At 38.4% G+C, this 16,907-nt stretch overlaps 1 protein-coding gene across 3 annotated transcripts; it reads right to left on the bottom strand.

The window, feature by feature from the left end:
• Positions 1-10,675: 10,675 nt before the first annotated feature.
• nsun3 (NOP2/Sun RNA methyltransferase 3) lies at positions 10,676-16,350 on the bottom strand. Of its 3 annotated transcripts, XM_042418668.1 has the most exons (7): positions 15,496-15,784; positions 14,547-14,650; positions 14,214-14,460; positions 13,943-14,099; positions 13,323-13,477; positions 12,524-12,645; positions 10,676-12,038 (listed from the first exon to the last, which is right to left on the bottom strand). In XM_042418668.1, the coding sequence occupies exons 1-7, from the start codon at positions 15,661-15,663 to the stop codon at positions 11,702-11,704; spliced, it is 1,290 nt and encodes a 429-aa protein (XP_042274602.1). In that variant the 5' UTR covers positions 15,664-15,784; the 3' UTR covers positions 10,676-11,701. The 3 variants fall into 3 exon arrangements, with proteins under 3 accessions (XP_042274602.1, XP_042274595.1, XP_042274585.1); XM_042418661.1 differs by lacking the exon at positions 15,496-15,784 and adding an exon at positions 16,192-16,350 and having other exon boundaries at positions 13,943-14,460; XM_042418651.1 differs by having other exon boundaries at positions 13,943-14,460.
• Between the last annotated feature and the right edge of the window lie 557 nt (positions 16,351-16,907).

Below are 16,907 nucleotides of genomic sequence, written 5' to 3'. Positions count from 1 at the left end.
GCCTGCCAGGTGCTTGCTAGGATTAAACCAATTTAATGTTAGCTAAAATTACACATAGTCACTAATTGGGTAATTAGATCCACAAATGTAGCTCTGTTTTCTCAGCAGGATGTTAGTGACCTTTTGGTTTGATTCCTCAAAGGAGGATGAACAGTGATTATATGATGGTTGCATGTGGCTTCTGTCCCTCCATTACTGCGGCAGTGAAAATGAAAATATGGTATTTTACCATCAAATCTTACAGTAGCCTACTGATAATGTCTTTTCTTGGTTTTGGCTCCAAAAAGCATCAAAATTTACAGTTTTTTACCATATTTAAAAAGAACAGTACCTTACTGTTAGAATTTTGGCTGTACTTTTACAGCAATTTATTACAGTGTGGAACCAACATGTGATGTTTAAACCTTTTGTGTGCCCAGTTGGCATAGCTTTACAATATTTATAAAAAGCAATCTACCTTATCTATATAGCAAGGCTTCTTTAAGCAAAGGTATAAATTGATTAAAAGTAAAATAATAATGTATAACAGGCAGAACCTGAAAAAATATGCTAAAATAATGGGATAACAAGATGGGAAAATGAATTAGAGAACAATAAAGCAACAAAAAAACAAGGTACAAAGGGATACAAATAGTCATATTTTAAAAACAAAACTGTTTTTAAGGGGGATACAAAAGGGAATACACCGTTTTTAGTCCAGGGTTATGATTCAGTACACAACGGGGCAGGTATTCAGGGTTTACAAATAAATACAAGTCAACATGCAGGATGTATCTGTGCCTTCACATGTATAGTAATGCAAGGATTTGTGTGGATTTATGCAACCGCGAGTGTGTACACTGTTCTGACGATGGTAATAGTAAATACTCTTCCTTTCTCCTCCATCTCTTCTCCTCTGGGTGAACGATCTTGAAAATGTATGTTATGGGTCTTGAGTGCTGAGTGCACTTGTAAGTTTCACAAGAACATCAAAACACAATCAAGTCATGTGGATCCCTGAGGCTTGAGGCTGGGAGCTAGCACTTAGGGAAAGGGAAGATTAAGGGGGGAGGGAAAGAGGGACTTGAGAAGCGGGAAGATGAAGGTATGAAGGAAAACAAAGGAAGGATGTGCTGTTAGAAAACAGATGAATGAAAAGGTTGGGATAAAGGACTTTCTGTCATATCATACTATTGAAACCCGCTGATGTTCTAACAAGATTTTAATACAAAACATAGATTGGATGATATTTTATAGGAACCAGACTTTATAACTAATTGATTCCCTCATACATTCATTCAGAAGTTTTTACCCTCCTCCGTCGTTAAGTACTGAGTTCACTGAATCGAATCAAAGCTCAGCTCCAGCCCAGAAACCTCTGAAATTACCGGTGTCACAATTCACTACTGAGCTGAGTGAACTCTGACAGCCAGAGACGAGGAGTCAGGGAAAATTAAAAGTCCTTTTTTTTTTTTTAACATGGTCAAGCAATCCTGGTCCATTTTGCTCACTTTTGAAGCCTCAGTGTGAGGAATGGTAATTGAGCCATCACTCCAGCAAAAAAGAGAAAGATGAATAGACAGCAGGAAGAGAGAAAAGTGGAGGGGAGAGGGGCGAAAGAATGACATAAGACCAGCTCACAAAGAAAGATATCCTCTTCAAATTATGTTCACATGCAACTATATTTGTATTAATGAAATACATTCCGGGGAAACATAATAATTACAGATCACTGCCATGTCACATTTCATTTTTCAAAGTTTTTTTTTTTTTTTTAAATTGGCTATTTGTTTACTATCTCCACATGGCAACTAAATGGTTAAGGTTATGCAACTAAAATCACATTGTTTAGTGCTTCGATTTTGAAGATCCCCCAGAAACATTTTTAAACCTATATAAAATATATATATATGGTTTTTCCACAAAAAGAAGTTCAATTACCTCATTTGACGTTCTTAAAATGACATCCCATCTTTTCTTCATTGAAAAATCCATCTATAAATATGCAAATCTTGTTTATTTCAAAAGTTTAACTGCTGGACACAAGATGTCTCCTGCTTCACTGAGAAGGCCATTCTCAGTGTTTGTGCACTGGAGGCTTCAAGTTTCCACATCACACTTATGGAAGTTGCATACTGGATCTCCAAGCTGGTTGTGATGTCATAAGTAATGCTCATAGGTGCATACCTTAAGCTCATTTTTAAGGTGAGCACAGAGAAACTTTCCACTTTCAGCAGATGAATGTAAAAACAGCCTTCTAGTGTCAAACTCTGAACATACATCATTCTGCACAATGAAGCTCAAACATTCAAGGTAAGGAACAACAAGCAAAACATCTTTAATCTTTAAAGATGTTTCTAGATTCAAAATTTCCCTCAGTCTTGTTTGTTGCTGTGTTCCTTTGCATATTGTTGTGGCTACATTACTACCTCCAGTTTTTCTTAGTTAAAGTTATGCAATCCACCTTGAAAAAGGTATATCGCTAATTTTTTAAACATGTACATAATATTCCTACACCCACCCAGTCTACCCATGAAGTGTGTCACATGCATATCTGTAAAATTACAACAAATTGTAATTCATATGGATAAGAACCTGCAATCAGCTATCAACATTCTTGATAAATTCCCATTATCCACCCACAGCTTGGATCAGGGTACACATTTGTTTGCCTGTTAGTTGCTTTACATGAGCAATAAATGATGTCTATGAGTTTTGATATTTATCAACTGATCCTTGCGATGAGTAATACCAAAATTAAGTGTTTTCTGTCTTTCTTTTTTTTAAAAAGCTGCAGCTCAGGGTATGGGCAAATTTGCATTCAGCATCATATTTGAATGTGTTTTAGTTGTGGTCAAGTTCAACTTTGCTGTTTGTGTGGGGCCATTGTAAGAATAAGCATGTCAGTGTGGCTCACCATCATTTCATATCTGCTTCACTAAATCTTTTATAAGGATCATGCTCTCTTGATATTCATATTTTTAGTGTGACACTGGGGAAGCAATCTCTGCACACAGCACAATTGATGTTTATCTTAATTTACCTGTTTATTGCTGTAGAATGAAAAATGTTTCCCTTCATTTTTCTTGAGCAATAATGATTCAAAATTTAGCACAAAAAAAATGATGCAATGACGCTGCAATAATGCAAAGTTTAGGATGAAATATTTAGCCGGTTTTTAATCCAGGATTTTACTAATGTAGTCAGACACTACAGCGATGAAACTGCTCACATAATTTCTTATTTTATGAAGTTATAATTCAATCCATATATGCTCCTCAATGTTTTTTATTTCAGTGTTATTATATGTTCATCTTATATCTATCTTATATCACAACATGATTACTTACATCACAGATTACAACCAGCCAGTGTGTGCTGTGTATTACCTATGGAAACAAACAGCAGGCTGTGGTTTGTCATTGTCATTGATAAGGACATTGGAGTGTTATTGCTGTCACCGAATTTAATTCAGCTTATATGAATTTCAAACCTGTTTCTCACCTCATTTGAATTTACCTTATTTCACTAACACACACACAGACACACACACACACACACACACACACACACACACACACACACACACACACACAGTATGCTTGTGATTAGGGTGTCCAGGCTTGTCATTAGACAGTGCGGTGTGGGGAAATGATGTCTCAGTAGACCTGCTGCAAAAGGCAGAGCAAGAGTTAAGACATTAATAGGCAGAGAAAAGCCATACAGCATCACTGTCTACCTCTGTGCTAGGACTGGCAAGATCAAAGGCTGACTCTGAGAGAGAGAGAGAGAGGGGGGAGGGGGGTGGGGGGGTGCAGAGAGACAGCCAGATACATACACACAGAGGAAGGGAGAGAAAAAGTCATCCAGCGACAAGGAGACAGAGAGAATAGCAAGTTCTGAAAGCACAGAAGGGACAGGGAGGCAGGTAAAGAAAAAATCGACAGGGAGGATAAATAGAAGACATTTCCCTTCTGCCATCTGCCTTATTGCTGACTTCAGATTATGTGCTGCATTGGCCTCAGTGTCACCTTCTGTATGCCTTGTGAAACCCTTGAAACAAGGCAGGCGTTGAACGTGTCTGGTCAGCGCACTGACTACTGAGACATGCTAATTGGAAATAAGCCTGCAGTGAACATGTGTGCATCCAAGAATGATGCAGCACCCACTTTGCACCAATGACTAATTATTTCATAATGTGTGAGATAAAACTTTCTGGAAAGTCTAAAGTTTAAAAAAAACCCAACTTACTCACTATTTATTTGTAAGAAACGTGTTTCTCATCGTAGAAATGTCAAAGTAGCTCATTCAGTTTATCACTATAGCACAGGTAGTCACAGGTGTAATTTCATCAGTGCCAGATTTCAAAGGCAAATTGCCCAATTTTAGTGAAACAGGAATTACAGGTGTGATAAAAATAGAGAGAGCCTGCATCCTGCAACAGTTTTTAGCTGCGTACATTCCACTACGACCAGCTGAATATGAATAATAAATATATTATGTATAAGTGCTTAAGTGCTTATGTAAAATATGATGAATACACTATTGAATATCCAATGTAAGCATTTTAAAGGTAGGCTCCAAGAGGGCTCCATTATTTCTAAATTACATCAAACCACTCTGTGAAGATATTCTTAATTTGAGGTTGGTCATCCATTCGATCCTTTGAATAACATCCCCTACTAATGTTTTTATGAAGTTTCAAGCTGAAAGTATTCGTATGAAATCTATCAGTTTTAATCAGCTCCTCCATTCCTTTTCCCTCTGATTTTCTTTCCCCTTTTTTCCTTCAGGTGAAGAATCTATTATTCATGCGTTTCCTTCACCCTGGGAGTGTCCACTTTTCAACAAGGTTTGAAGTCTGGAAGTTTAACATAAGTGAAGTAGGAATCGCGATGAGGCAACTCAGTTTGGGGACACCTTTTCTGGATGAACATTTTATTCTTGGGCATGTCTACTGGAGGAATATGTGCAGGGGTCAAATAAGTGTTAACACAGGGCTGCAGTGCGTATGTTCCTTATAGGTAGGGTGCATGTACAGCAACTAGGAGAGAGGCTAGATGACATGAGCCTCCAGCAGTCTAGGCACAGGGAGCGCTTAATTATCACATGCTAAGAAGCATGTATCTCAAATTGGGCAAAAATTAATTTAGAGAAAATCCCCACAGGAGGAGAGTTGCACATTTAAGATGTAGTAGTTTTCATTTCAATGCGAATAAAATAGGGCTGTTTTTCTAGGCTGCTAATTAGTTCTGTAGAGCTTTTATTAGTTTTGGGGCAAATTCATGTCAAGTCTTCAGTCTTATCAAGTCTAAAGTCTTTGAGGTAAAGTTCACGTCAAGTCACAAGTCTTCAAGCAAATTTTAAGTCAAGCTGCAAGTCTCTCTGGTCTTTGAACGCTGCTGACATAACGTGAACATTTTCATTTTCAACCTGTGTTAATAGTGTTTTAGCTATGTCTTTTTGGCACAGGCTTGATCATTCAATATTCAAGGTGTGAGACGGTGCAAGGCCTGCCTACACTGACTTATTTATATTCAATTGTTCTGGGACCAGGTCAAAACCTGAGAGTTGAATATTTTTGCTTTCAACTCTCAAGTCTGGTCACGTAAGTCAAGTCCAAGTCATGTCTCAAGACCACATTTTTAAGTGTGACTGGAGAAGTTTTGAGCCTACAGCTCTGAAGTTCTTTCCTGTGTTCCATGTGTGTAATAAGGTAGCTGGTCATGTGATTTAAATAAGCTTTTGTTTCCTTTTCCATGTCTTTCAAAAGACCTCTGATTTTAAAAAAGGGTGTGGAAATGTTCCTTTTTAAACACAGTTTCGGTAAATGTTTTACAGAAGACACTGGCAATAACTTAAGGACTCATTTATCAGCTGTAATGACTATAGTGTTTCTGTTACAGATATTTTTAATCAAGCTTACCCCTTATTAACCACTAATTTTTACTTTTTTTCTTTGAAACAGTGAATCTTTTTAAATCTGTAGGCGTCTTGGTTGGTCTAGATGTTCTACTGCCAAACACAGGGGTCAAAAGAAGACACAACTCTGTTTTAAGCGGTCACAAGCGGAAAACATTGTGAGCTATTGTTAGAGGTAACTGTTGGAGTGGTCTGTGGTGTAAACCCACATCCTAAATTGCCATATTTATGCCCAGTTTTACTGATCTGTTGTTCCAATTTGCATTTCATTTGTGGAGAAATGATGGCTTGATACTTAAAACTAAAAAGACCAGGCAATTCTCCTTCAAATCCCATTTCACTTCAAGACTAGGCTTAGTTTTATATCTTCCGATCAATTCTGTCTTTTCCTCAAAGGATGAATGAATGTCTAGACCAGGGTAATCTCTCCTGCCTTCAGTCTGTTACATAAGCCAGTGCTTTCTCTTCTCATGCAGCTGTTATGGATGTCTCCTTCCTTGCAGCTGCTGAGGCTCACAGAGGTCTACAGGACAAACAACCACAACAATACATGTTTTCATAGTATAGCTTATTAGATGACACATAGGAGTTAGTGTTAAATGTGCTCTTTAAGGGTCGTCATTTCCCCAACAGTCATATTGAAAACTGTGGACATATTGAGGAAATGATGAACTTGAAAATACAGAAAACAACTAAAAAAATATGTCAGACAAGCCTTTGCACCTTCTGTTTGCTTCTAACCATTTTTCACCATGCTAGCAGTGTAGCTTGATGGATGGCAGTGTTGGTCTGTTTGTCGGTCCATCACATATCTCAGGAACTGTCGGCTAGACTGACATGAAATTTTGTACAGACATTCATGGTGTGCAGAGGATGAATCCTCATGTGGACTTGGAGATCCTCTGATTTTTTTGTCATCCAGAACCACCACCACTTATCTAGTTGATAGGGAAAATCTTGTACTTGTTGAATAATTGTTGAAGAGACTCCACAGGCTCCAGTTGATGCTTACTTGAATATATGAAGTTTACTGAGAACAAATAACGCAGGCAGCCGTTGTAACCCATCCAAGGTTACCACCTTATCTCCCAGCCTGGTGCCGTGAGCCTAAAACATCTCTTGTATTAGACCTTGGAGGCCAGAGTTAGGCCCTGTAGATGAAATCATCACATCAAGGCTTGATTAGTACATTCTTATGAAAAGACTTAGCTCATAAGTTGAACACTTCCATAAAGTGGACATTGAACATCTCTCCTTCACAAATGACCATTTTTTGTCTCACACTAGTGAATTATATCAGTCTGCAAACTGATATATTTCACTAGAAGCTTTTCCTCAAGTACCACCATGAGGGTGATATTCGTAGTTTTGAGTGAAATATCTCAAAAACTAGTAGACAAATTGCCATGATTTTTGGTAAAGACATTCATGTTCCCCTCAAGATGAATTGTTGACTCTCCTCTAGCAAGTAAGTAAAGCTTTATTTATTCATATAGCACTTTTTTAAAACACACAGTTACAAAGCGCTTCACAAGCACACACACATGCAAAATTAAAACAAATACATTAACAAAATTGTATAATTTACAATATAAAATTTAACATGCACAGAGAGAACAGGAAGGGAGGTCTATATAAAGGCACGCTGATATAAATGGGTTTAAGCGCCGTTTAAAACAGATTTTAAAACGAAGTTTAAAACAAAGATTCAGCAGATGGAAGATGATGCCACAGAGTTGGGGCTAAGACTGCAAAGACTAGCGCCATCATTTGGTTGAAATTTAAAATTGTTCAATATTTTATAACCAAATACCTGCAAAATAATGACATTCCCATCAGTATCAGTTGTACATTTTGTTTAGAGCTAATCAGCAGTTAGCATTTTTATGCAGATAGCAACAGCAGAGACAGGAAACAAGGGGAGAGAGAAATGGTGAGGTTTGGGGGGGGGGGGGGGGTCAAATCATGGATGTTGCGGTTAACCATGCTTAGCTCCGCTCCACATCATACCTTAAAACCACTTAACGCACACCTAGTCAGTGATTATCCCTTACATATTCCATTTCTGCCAAGTCCATTCCACTAGATGCCACTAAATTCTAAACATTGCACATCTAAATATGAAACAACAACCACTTGTATTCAAGTTCTGCTGTACTCCAACATTCAGTCAATACTTTTTCAGTATTTTTTTTGGAAATAGACCTGGACCACTGTTGTAAATCTGTAAACACTTTCTTTTGCATTTAGAGTCTGTGTGTGACACATACGAAAGTATGATGATTTCTGTGAAGTTGTTTCAGTTACTTTTTCACTTCTGTTCCATTAAATTGCCTCTGGCATTGTCTGTTTGTGCTGATGGTACTTGAAGTCTCCCCAAGCCATAAAACACACATCTGGAGAAACAACATGTTCTGCATCTCTTCAGTCATTAAATAGAGAGCCCATTTTTTGTTTTATGTATGACATTTTGATTACACAAAATTTAGTTCTTATGTCTTCCTCAGAAGAGTTACAGGTGGCGTCACATTACTAATTTGTCATATACCTGTCTGGCCAGAAGTGGCAATATGATGATTTATTTTGTTCCCTAGTAGTCTTTCAATAAATAGCACAAAAAAAAAATATTCAAGACAAGACAGATCTTTAACAATTAACTTAATGAACCTAATGAATAAAACCGGTGTGCGTTTTCTGCATGCAATCCAATGAATCCACAGTAAGACTTGAGCCTTATTCATTCTGTTTTTTTCCTCAGAGATTAGTCATGTAACAATCAATCAAGAGCTGCAATCCTTGTCTCTCACATCCACTGATGGAATATTGACAAATTATGACGTTTGAAAAGAATGATCCCCAAATGTAGTAAATCTATAGACCCACTTGTTAACTGTCCAGCACATTCAATGTCAAATGCTTCAAGTCAAACATTTCTCAAAGCGGCAAAATATCAGATGTTTTTATGGCGGTTTGACTTTGACTGGATTTTAGCACCATGAACAACAAATACTTTGATGTTCCTGTATATTCTTATACTGTGCTGCTCCCAAAAAATAACAAATATGATGGAAAAAATGCCATATGTTAAACATTCTACATCGGTTAGTCACTAACTTTTGTCTGTTTGGTGCTGTGCAGGCACAGTAGTGGGTTTATCAGAGCTTTTGTGCTGAGAACAGCGGCCTGCTGCTGGAAATGGGGTTAATGAGAGCAGTGAGACTGACCCATGCAGTACACTTAATGGCTGTAAATGGAGCTTTAAAGCCTACACATACTGCTAAATGGCTTTCAGTAAGACTGGTATACAGTATAGCTGCCTAAATAACTCATTTTCTAAATTTCAACTCCTTTATTGTGTGTTAATATACCACCAAATATCGAAATACATATAAATTAAAGGGAGAAGTATAAGTAAGAATTAACTTCATATCAACATGTCCAAACACAGCAATAGATTTGCATGTTACCAGTCTGAAAAGATGACATTCTGGTTTAACAGAGCTCAGGCAAGATTAGCCTGCTTAGCTATAGTGTCCTCTGGCATTCAGGACAATCCTATGCTCCATATCGCTTTCTCATTCTATCTACTGTTCTACAATTCCTCCTCTAATTCCCCCTCCTCCTCTCCCCTTATTGTCAATAACTAGCGTTTTAATGATTACATCTGGCGGTGCCACAAATGAATTCCTGCCTCTCTGGCAAAAAGCTGTTCCCCACCTGATTATGCAAAGCAGGCCTACATTCTCTCCCTTTGAAGTAGAGGAAAAGCTGCTTAGAGATTCTCCCCTTGAGGAAACACTGCAATATGAGGAGTATCAACAAACTAGAGTTCACGCAAAGGTCAGCAACACGGTTAGCCTCAGTGAAGTCCCACTTCATCGCTAGATCTCACTACTTTTAAGTTGCATTGTTGTTGTTGTGGTGTAATGATGCACTCATATCGGAGGCTGAAGCTACTTTTCAAAGACACGCAGAAGTGGAGCAAAAGTAGGACAGCCAATAAAAATAGCCATATAAATGCTCCCAATATTGCTTGTGTCTATGTCCACTCAGAGAAGCTGGATGAAACCGACGCAAGGCTCTTGTAGCTTTCCTATTTCAGCAATCATATCCTTGACAGTGTCATGCAGCTTTTCTCAAACGGACCAGCCTTATGGGAGGCAGAAATAAGGGTTTCCACATATAAATGTCTTTGCAACAGCTTTCTTTGTCGGTCTGTTATGTTCAAAAAGTACAGTATATGAATTGTTGTTTGTTGTGGTCCACAGTTACTTACCAAGGAATTTTTCTGGTTCTTGTCTGAGCAATCCTAGCCGGATGAGAAGACACACCGCGATGAAATAGCGTCTACTTTTCACTCAAGCATGAGAGCAGTCCACCCAGGTAATGAATCAGTGTAAGAGATGATACTGCCTTCTCAAACACACTGGAGGCAGGTATGATGACAGATCTAAGATTACATCTAGTGAGACTTAAAGCACGTGTTAATTCAGAGTGAGACAGTACGGGGATGGGAATAGCAGGAATGAAGAAAGAGGTAGTTGGTGAAGATGGGAACTGTGTGTTAATTATATGGTTACTGCTCTCACATTTCCTGGTAGACTGTTATTAAACTCATCTCTCAGACTACAACTTTTAGCTTCCTGTTGAGTAGACTATGTGACGTCTGAAGACATTTCAAATGGTGATGCGGTGCTTAGACACTGCACTGGTCAATAAATACATCAATTGTGGGCATTCAGATAGAAACTTTAAAAAAAAAAATAGTGATGACTTAATTCAACAGGTCATAAAAATTTAATTAATGCACTAAAAGCTTGGAAGATGGAGATTCTGAATATCAGCTTCTATGGTGTTGAGTGTAGCAATATCTCATTCTCTATCACTCCGACAAGTATTTAGAAAACTCATACTCAGTTCTTACAGGATAAATGGTGATTCATTTTTAACCTTACCATCTATAGGAAAGAAAAGTAACAACAGTAGCAGATGATGCCTGTAGATGAGGGCATGCAAGCAACAGCCTCTGCAATTTTTACGTGTGCCACCTGCAGGCAATGAGTGTTACAACTGCAGTATTAATATCTTAAGGTGAGTGTGTGTTTGTAGGCTTTATATTTTACAGTTTAAACCGGCAACATGTAAGAATTTTCTTGGGTGGAGCATATTTTTGGGGGAAGGTAGAGAGTTCACACCTCTCTGAGTGTCATATTGTATCCTCGGTTTTTGAGGTCTCCCCTTCTTGATACCTTAGGGAGAGAGGGAAGGAAGGGTTATAACCAATAAATACAGTAAAATAAATAAAAAAGGGGTGAAAAGAAGGTCTGAGGTCTGCTTTTGATGCAGATCACTGGAGTTTAGTGTGAATGTGATTGTTATTCTTTTTATATATTGTTTTATGTTGTTAGCCAACAGGTAGTAAATGTGTTGTCAGTAAAATCTCCTTCTATAAAAAGTAAACAGCAGCTTTTAACAAGAAAAGCTTTAACACTCATTTACTGCAGGTGGCTCAAGTGTAAAACCAGCAATAATTATTACTATTTTTTTACTGTAGCTGGTGACACTGACATGTATACAACAGTAGGTCTAAACTGCTGCTTTTGTTTCTTTCTTGTCCTATAGATGGCACAGGATGGCACTGTGGAGACTCTGCGACAAATGAGTGGGTTTGTGAGAGTTAAACGCAAGTTGAGTGAGGTATTTTGCATCTAAAAAACAAACAAACAAAAGTTGTACATATGAAATGTGGAAGTGTAACCATTTGCTTTCACACATCTTTTCTGCTCAGGAAAGATACACACTATTTCCTCCTTCTAATCCGAGACAAAAACATGGGTCCCCAAGTCTTGTGAGGCTGAGGAACCACTAGAATGCCAAGTCTGTGGTGGTAAGAGGACACGGTACCATACTGTGGCTGCAGGGATGGCTTGTGAGGTGTCTGTTCATGACCATGGTGAGCTGGACTAAATGTGAAGCAGTTTGATAAAGGAACAGCAATCTCCTCCCACAGGTCTTCAGGTTCAGCTTCAGGACAGTCATTCAGCACCGTCTCAACCACAGCATAGTTCTCAGAGCTCGACAGTGTGCAAGTTGAATAAACCACAATGCCCCCTGGACGCACCGCTGACAGCGCAGACCTGCAGGGAGTAGACAAATAATGAATTTCATGACAAGGGATTAACTTTAAAGTGCATAAATAAGAATTTCAAATATGGTTACAACGTTTGTGAGTTTCTTCAACCTCAATCTGGCTATTTTTTGACTAGTACAACTGCAATTTGACCACATTTGATACAGCCTTTACTGAACTTTCTTAGCTACCTTCTGTTGCTTTGAATTTTCCTGTGTTTAAGAGCTGGTTGCCAGACCATTTTTATCCGTGACAAATGATGCAAATTTCCAGTAAATCTAATGTAATTCCACTTTATAGTACTGTTTGGAATTGTAATTAATTTAAGTCCTTTCTCATACAGTGTTTATATTATTTGTATACCACAGGCAAATATTTTGTAATTCTTCATCTTAATCCTCACAAAAAACTAAATATTTTGTTAAGAATTCCAGTTAATCACAAGGTTTGGACACACTGCAGACATTTATTTAGGTTGAGGATAGGACTTGCCTGAGTAATTGAGCCTGGAGCACAGGCAGCCTGGCTCTTTCCTTCAGTCTCTGTTCCCCCTGCTGGCCACTGGAAGAATACAGCCAGCTCCTGTCGTTAGAACACGGAGCATCGACTAAGACCTGTGACACAGAGAGTGAGATATGCGAGTTGTGAGGAGTCAGACCGAAAGAGGACAAGAGCACGATAGCAGTGAGAGACAAAGAAAGTCACAGAAAAACACCAAAAGTGAAAGAACAGTTTGAAACTTAATTACATAATAAATGTGAAAGCAGTTAAAAAGACAGATGCTGGAAGTCTGGAACATCATCCGAACACATTTTATATATTTTCCCCACAGCACCTCAGCCATAAAGGACAAACTATGGTCAGTCAGGTTGAAAAAAGAATCTTCTACAAATCATTTTTGTCCCTCAGTACCCAGAAAATGTGTCCTTTTTACAAACTTACAGAGCCATATCATTGCTCCAATACACCTAGAATCTGTGCAGCCTGTTTGTACTGTTCAATGGTTCTTTGTTCGCACTGTATGTCTTACTCTCTACCTTTTCATCCTCTGCATTATCAGACACTTTGAGTCCTTTGATTCCTCCCAGCCATGCGTCTGCCTCCTCCTGGCTCCTACTTTGAATAAATGGTTTTCTTCTCTTCTGCTGGGTTTATTAGCTACTGTTCAAAGGCTTGCTGTTCAAATTCATTTCTAACCATGGCTTTCACTAAGAAGTGTGTCACCTTAATTTGTTGGATACTGAAGTACAATTCAATCATGTCGTAAACATGACAGCAGTCCTCTCCCCACCTTATCATATGCTCCCGCTTCGCTTTGCCCAAAAGACCGTCCATCCTGTGCAGACACAATCACTTGGCTATTTAATGAGTGAGGCAGAAAAGACTCCAGGGTTTTAGCCAGCCAGTCCCGTCTGTGAGGATCTGGTTCATTACAGCAGAGAAATGCTGGAACATAGCACAGGACAGCATTACTTATTATCTGTATTCAATGCAAATGGGCTATTTAATGGGCTATTCAAGGCAGACAAAACTATTCCTTAGAATCGACTGCAGAAACTTATATGCAAAGCATGCTTTAAATGTTTAAAAACAAAGCTGAACACATTTAACTAAGATGTGGAAAGCTCTATCCTGGAAAAGGTATTCATATTTAATAACTATATGAGTTAATAATTAAAGTTTAATATTGAGTATTATAAATATAAAATGCCAGTATGTCATATTTTATTTCAAAGTTTTGACTTGATGTAAACACTCAGTCTTTTATGAGTTGGATTAGCATTCTTTTATTTGATTGCCTTGTTTTCAAATGATACTGAACCCACTCTATGGAGCAGCCTATCTCTGTGTTTTTACATAACATAGATTAAATTTTAAAGTTAGTCAAGTCCACTAAAATAGCTATTTTACCTGGGGTAGCACACTGCATTATGGCTAAGGCTTTGCCCCCAGGGGCAGAGCACAGATCCAAAACCTTCTCCCCATCTCTGACTTGTAGCGCCAGCACTGGAAGCAGGGAGGCAGCATTCAAGAGGTAGTACTGCTTCAGTTGTCCTGGCCTATGAGCCTGGGAGGGAAAACGCAGTGGATATGGGTGGATGTAGCACTGTAGTGAAGAACAGGGCAGACTGAGTGAAGGCTCTGATTGAGGCGGCTGATTGAGTGCATGAGAGCTGCTAACAAGCTGGACGTGGGAGTCATCAGAGGGACACTTGGAGATGCAGCGAGGTGGCAAAACAGTGTATTTTTCTGCTTGGTTTTTAGAATTGGACACTGTGGGGGCATCACAGAGCAACGTGGAGGCATCTGTTTGAGGCAGCAGTGTGGAAAAGCCCTGTGATTGGAGAATCTGTTTGATGTTTGTCACTGTAGTGAAGCGGTTGAGCAAGACCCCATATTGCCAGGAGTGAGGGTCCAGGAGCACTGCTCTGTGGAAGAGAAGCAAGCCTGGTGACCAAAATGTACAAACTCTGTACATATGTGAGCAGGGATGATTGTTGGAAACATAATTTACCTTGCAGGTGTCCACAAGGCTCCAAGTTCCTGACTGTACTGCTGGTCAAAATGGTCCAGCACTGGTTGACATGAAGATCTTTGCTTTTTGCGCGTTTTGGTTACCTGTTTCAAATAGACTGTGGTGAAGATGTTACCTAGAGATACAGTAAATCCTAGAGATATTATGCAGGAACTCATAGGAAAGTTTGACAGCACTCAGATTGTTTTGCTAATGGAATGTGGGGACATATCCTGATTTAAAGCTGAGAGTCCTACATTCATGCACAACTCATTTGGACCATAATAACAAGAGTAAATAACTCAAAAAACTTACACCTGCTGACCTAACACATTCAAGTGATGTTTGCATTGTATTTCCAGCTTAACAGTAAACCGACCAAAAACCACTTTAAGTGTAATTTCAATTTCTAGTCACCAGCTGAATAACTGCTGCGGTGTCTTGTGTACTTGCTACCCCTGGTGGATATTGAGTGTAAAGTCTATACTGTTGAGAATAGATAGACTGCAGGTATATTTAGTTATAGGGATAAACCAGGTGAAATGTATGCCAGAGCTCCTTAGGCATACAAGATTCACAGACAAAACTATTGTTTCAAAATGACTTATCGCAGCTGGCCATAGTTTTTGTATAACACAGAATTACCGACATAGTGTTTATATCTCAGGTGTAAATCATTCAATTTCTTCTTTATCAGTTCAATAATACTGAGTCCTAAAGTTACTCACACAAACACATATAATGGGGCAAAGTCTGTATGAAACTTAAACTCAAAAAGTAATGATGTGCTTTTGAGGAATAGTAGATAAGAAAGCTATATGTGAAATGTCTAATTTGGCAGGAGCTGTGATACAATGTAGCTGATAATAAACACAGCGTATCGCTACGAACCAGAGAGAACCACAGATAATAGCCTATACATGTAATGCTTTCCCTAATATTAGTTTACCCGAGTGTTGGTGGCTCCTTTTTGTCTGTTCGGCTGTAAAACAACATCGGGACCAGTGTGACAGTTGTCTGACCACCACAGATGTCTTGGCGTTAGCTTTCCAGTTTTGGAGCTAATTATCCTCCATGCAATGCAAAATTTATGTACTGAAAACATGTAATTGAACATTCGTTTTCCGCTTTTTGTTACCACCTAATTGACATGTCGGAGTATGATCAAAAATAAATCAATTCCTTTCATAAACCACGGACAAAAAAATAAACACTGACACGTACGTTCCTTAAGTCCGTCCCCCCCTCACCTTGGACTGTGCTTCTTTAGTTCCACCCGACAAAACAAAACAAAGCGTTGGGACTTTTTTCGTTGCAGCGTCAGTGTTGGGATATTTATTAGGTTGTTATTACGAAAACACACCCTTCGCTTCTTCCCTTGACTTTACGGAGAGCTCATTGGTAAAAAGCGACTTTTTGTGTCAGAAAATAGTAACTTTTCCCTATTTGTGACCTTCATACGTTAGTCGTGATGAAGTCACATCAGATTCCCAACTCAAACCTTCGACGAAAAATCAAAACGCAATTTTTAAAGTTATTCAGCATCTTCAAATACACTTTAGTGAGCCCACAGATGTCTATATTCTTCCCGGAATGGTAATATGTCTGTCCGGGGCGAAAGTAATTTTTTATATCCATTATTTACCCGGACAGTCCCACTCAGCACAGCTCTGAGCAGCAGAGACATCACAACTACGAGATCACTAAATACATCTGACGATACAAACCATGGATGTATCTTATGGAAGCTCATATCTGCCAGTTAAAGAAAAAAAAGATGAAAGCTTGAAAAATGCTCATGGTAAATCAAACTTATGATATAAAGTTATCATTATGATATGAAAAGTCAAAATTATGAGATAAAAAGTTTTTATCATGATAAAAAGCGGAAATTATAAAGGAAAAAAAAAAATTAAGTCATAAAAAGTTTAAATTATGAGATAAAAGTCATAATTGTGATATAAAGTCAAAGTTATGAGATAAAAAGTCATAACTATAATTTTGACTTACCATGGGCGTTTTTTTCTTTTTCAAATCAAGGCTAAGTTTTCATCTTTTTTCCCCTCTATTGGCAGGAATGGGTTTCCATACTATCTAATGGGTCCCCTTACATTTACATAAGTTATACAATGTGACCAGATCAGAAAAGGGTCAACTAATTCTAATTTTCGCTAGGTTAGCTAGCTAACCAGGATGTTGAAGAAGACTGACAATCATTTTGGGGGTATTTGAGTTATAAACATTAATGCAGAATGAAAATGATATCATCAATCTCTCACAGGTGAGTTTTGAAACTTAATGAGTTAGCTAGCTACATGTAGTAATTTAACTGGTATTGTTAAGAGAAAAATATCCAGTGAA

The sequence above is a fragment of the Thunnus maccoyii genome, chromosome 1, assembly GCF_910596095.1.
Source record: "Thunnus maccoyii chromosome 1, fThuMac1.1, whole genome shotgun sequence".
Classification (NCBI taxonomy): Eukaryota; Metazoa; Chordata; class Actinopteri; order Scombriformes; family Scombridae; genus Thunnus; species Thunnus maccoyii.
Note: the sequence above shows the minus strand (reverse complement) of the source record. Positions and strands in the feature narration are given on the sequence as shown.

Excerpts from the sequence above, each read along its gene's own strand:
- nsun3 (XM_042418651.1), bottom strand. The coding sequence starts at position 15,663 with ATGTTCAATTACATGTTTTCAGTACATAAATTTTGCATTGCATGGAGG. Across the intron at positions 14,461-14,546 it reads GCCTTGTGGACACCTGCAAG|AGCAGTGCTCCTGGACCCTC; the intron begins GTAAATTATGTT and ends TCTCTTCCACAG. Across the intron at positions 13,478-13,942 it reads AATGCAGTGTGCTACCCCAG|CATTTCTCTGCTGTAATGAA; the intron begins GTAAAATAGCTA and ends GCTATGTTCCAG.